The sequence below is a fragment of the Hipposideros armiger genome, unplaced genomic scaffold (assembly GCF_001890085.2).
Source record: "Hipposideros armiger isolate ML-2016 unplaced genomic scaffold, ASM189008v1 scaffold_541, whole genome shotgun sequence".
NCBI lineage: Eukaryota > Metazoa > Chordata > Mammalia > Chiroptera > Hipposideridae > Hipposideros > Hipposideros armiger.
Window position 1 is genome coordinate 1,106,782 of NW_017731891.1, and position 2,906 is coordinate 1,109,687.

Below are 2,906 nucleotides of genomic sequence, written 5' to 3' on the forward strand. Positions count from 1 at the left end.
TGAGCTGTTGTTCAGCATCTTAGCTGTAGAGGGCAGTGTCACTGGCCCTCATATGTGGGATCCGAACCGGGGCCCTCTGGCATCCCAAGTCAGTTCTTAACCATCGCACCACTCGGCCGGCCCGAAAGTTTTATCTCTTATTTTCAAAAGGAAATATATGATCTCTATATATTTAGATATGTTTCCATATAAGTCTTAAAATGTACTATTAATTATTTCATAAGATTCATCTTCAACTCTAACATTATTTAGGCAATCAAAATTTTTTTTATTAAAGCACTTGTATTAAGAAATATTTCAAACATATGACAAAGTAGAATCGTGTAATGAATCCCTATGTGCCCATATCTAGCTTTTTCTATAAGCCAACCTCCACACAGAATTATTGTAAAGCAAATCCCAGACATCACATCATTTTATCTGTAAATATTTCAGTATGTAACTATAATAATAAAGATGTCTTTAAATGTAATTACAATTCCATTCGACACCTAAAAAGTTAAAAATAATTTCTTAATATTCTCAAATATCTAGTTAGTGTTTTCATTTTCTCTTATAGTTGGTTGGTTCAAATCATGATCCATTGCAATTGGTTGATTTGTCTCTTGAGTTTTTGGGTTTTTAAAATTCCATGGGTTTTCAACCTTTTCCCATTCCCCCCCACCCCCACCCACAGACACATACACAATTTATTTATTGCAGGAACTAGTAGTTATCTGATTAGTGTCATAGTGTCTCAGAGTCTAGATTTTGTTGACTTGTATGTTAACATGCTTCTCTGTCCTGTGTATTCCCTGCAAACTGATCGTTATATCTGGAAGGTTTGTTTTTTTTTCTGACAAGAATATTTCATAGAGGTTTTGTGCATTTTTATCAGGAGGTACATAATGTCTGATTGTCTTTGTGATGTTAGCAGCCATCGACAGTTATTATCTAGATTATTAATTCATTAGGGTTTGCAAAATGGTGATATTCTTAATTAGTTCTATAATTTCATCTTTATTTATTAGCTGGAATAACTTAAAACATTTAAATGTACTTTTGAAACATGGTGGAGAGCCCCTGTTTTCGTTTAGCAAATGTTTAAAGAGTAATAATGACCTTAAAGTCCAAATATTGAATTTGAAATACCTTATGATACTTGAGTTCTCCTGTGTAGTGTTTTTAAAAGCTTCTAAAGAGATTTTATAATTTCTGATTTCACTGTGATTATGATTTCTAAGAAATGCTAACTGGTGCTAAGTTATAACAATACTTTTAAAAATGTCATCTTTTAACAGGAACGAGGGGGAATAATGTCACTCACGGAGGTGTACTGTTTAGTAAACCGAGCCCGAGGAATGGAAGTAAGCACAGAACATTTAGATATTCTTTTTCTTTTTTAATTAAATATAGACTTTCTCTATACAAATTCCCCTACAGTGGATACAATGTGAGGAAGGGTTGTGACTATCAGAACTATTTTGAGAAGAAGTATGGTGCAGTGAAGAGCACACTGCTCTGGGATCCCATGAGGTAGGTTCTGATCCTGGCTTTGCCGAGTGATCTTGAATGGCCTGCTTAACCTCTCAGACTCGGTTTTCCTACATTTAAGATAAGGGTTAGACTGCCTGATACCTTTCAGCTTGTACAGTCTGTTTGTATTGTGATTAATAAGACTGTACATGATGCCCTGACTCAGTGACTTCACTGGGCTGGATACAGAGTGCCTGCAGACAGTACAGAGGGAAGGCTGCCCTGCTTCTGTGGCTGTGACTCAGCGGCTCTCCTTCCACTCCCATTGCTCCCTCACACCCAGATGTCCTTCGCCTGCAAGGCTCTGTCCCTGCACTCTCTGTGCCCTCGCAGGCAGACACCGTTTTGTGGTGTCAGCAGTTACCTCCATGCAAATGACTCACACACCAGCTCTCAGCCCAGTCCCATGAGTTAAGCNGAGGGCAGTGTCACTGGCCCTCATATGTGGGACCCGAACCGGCGCCCTCTGGCGTCCCAAACCAGTTCTTAACCAATGCTCCACTCGGCCGGCCCCTCGTTTGCTTTCTTATTGTAGTGTTTTCTTTCTTTTAGGACTTGAGGATATATTAAAGTGCTAAAGAAAAAGTTAGCCATAAAAACTTTGTTAATTCTAGTAGGATTAAAGGATATTTCAGTAACTTTTTTGGAGTGTAGAAAACAAAGATACTGAAATATGTAAGGAGTCTTATACATATCCATGTTTGATATCGGTTTCATTAAATTTGTCTACAATCTGGTCACAGCCATGTTTTTAAGTTTTCGGTTGTATCATTAGGTTGACATTAAATATAGCATAGTTTTCTAAATCTCCTCTCACACCGAACTTGTGAGGTAAATGGAGTATGAGATACCAAGATAGAAGGAGGACTAATTAGATTTATGCAGGGAACTACTAGAAAAAGAGTAGAATTGAATTTATAATGGAAGGGTTTCAAATGTTGGAGTGAAGAGACTAATTCTGAATTTTCTTTTTGTGCATTTTTCTCCTTATTATAGACCATCAGGTTTAAATCCTATTTGCTGAGCATGGGAATAGCTAACCCAGTTACCAGGGAAACCTATGGCTCTGGCACACAGTACCACATGCAGCTGGCCAAACAGCTGGCTGGAATACTGCAGACACCTTTAGAGGTAAAAACAAAACCTCAGTGGTTTTTTTAAATTGTCTTAAATTATTTCCACGCCATCAGAAATCTTAACAAGAGCATAACTCCTTTTATGATGTGGTTACTATTCAAATGACGTTATTCTTTCTTTCAAGAAATTATTAAATTAATTCAGTGTACTTGTTAATGGATTTTTGTCAGTAACCTTCTAAATTGTTTTCAGTTTTCGTTTTAGATATCTGTAACTTTGTAAATCTTTCTGATATGAAGTTTTTCTTTTTTTTT

General features: G+C 36.8%; 1 protein-coding gene across 1 annotated transcript in view; it reads left to right on the plus strand.

The window, feature by feature from the left end:
• Positions 1–2,906, plus strand: part of VPS36 (vacuolar protein sorting 36 homolog) — a 40,608-nt gene that overhangs the window by 29,383 nt on the left and 8,319 nt on the right. Inside the window, 1 exon segment of the mRNA XM_019668893.1 lies at positions 2,512–2,663. Coding sequence (XP_019524438.1) covers positions 2,512–2,663 — 152 coding nt within the window.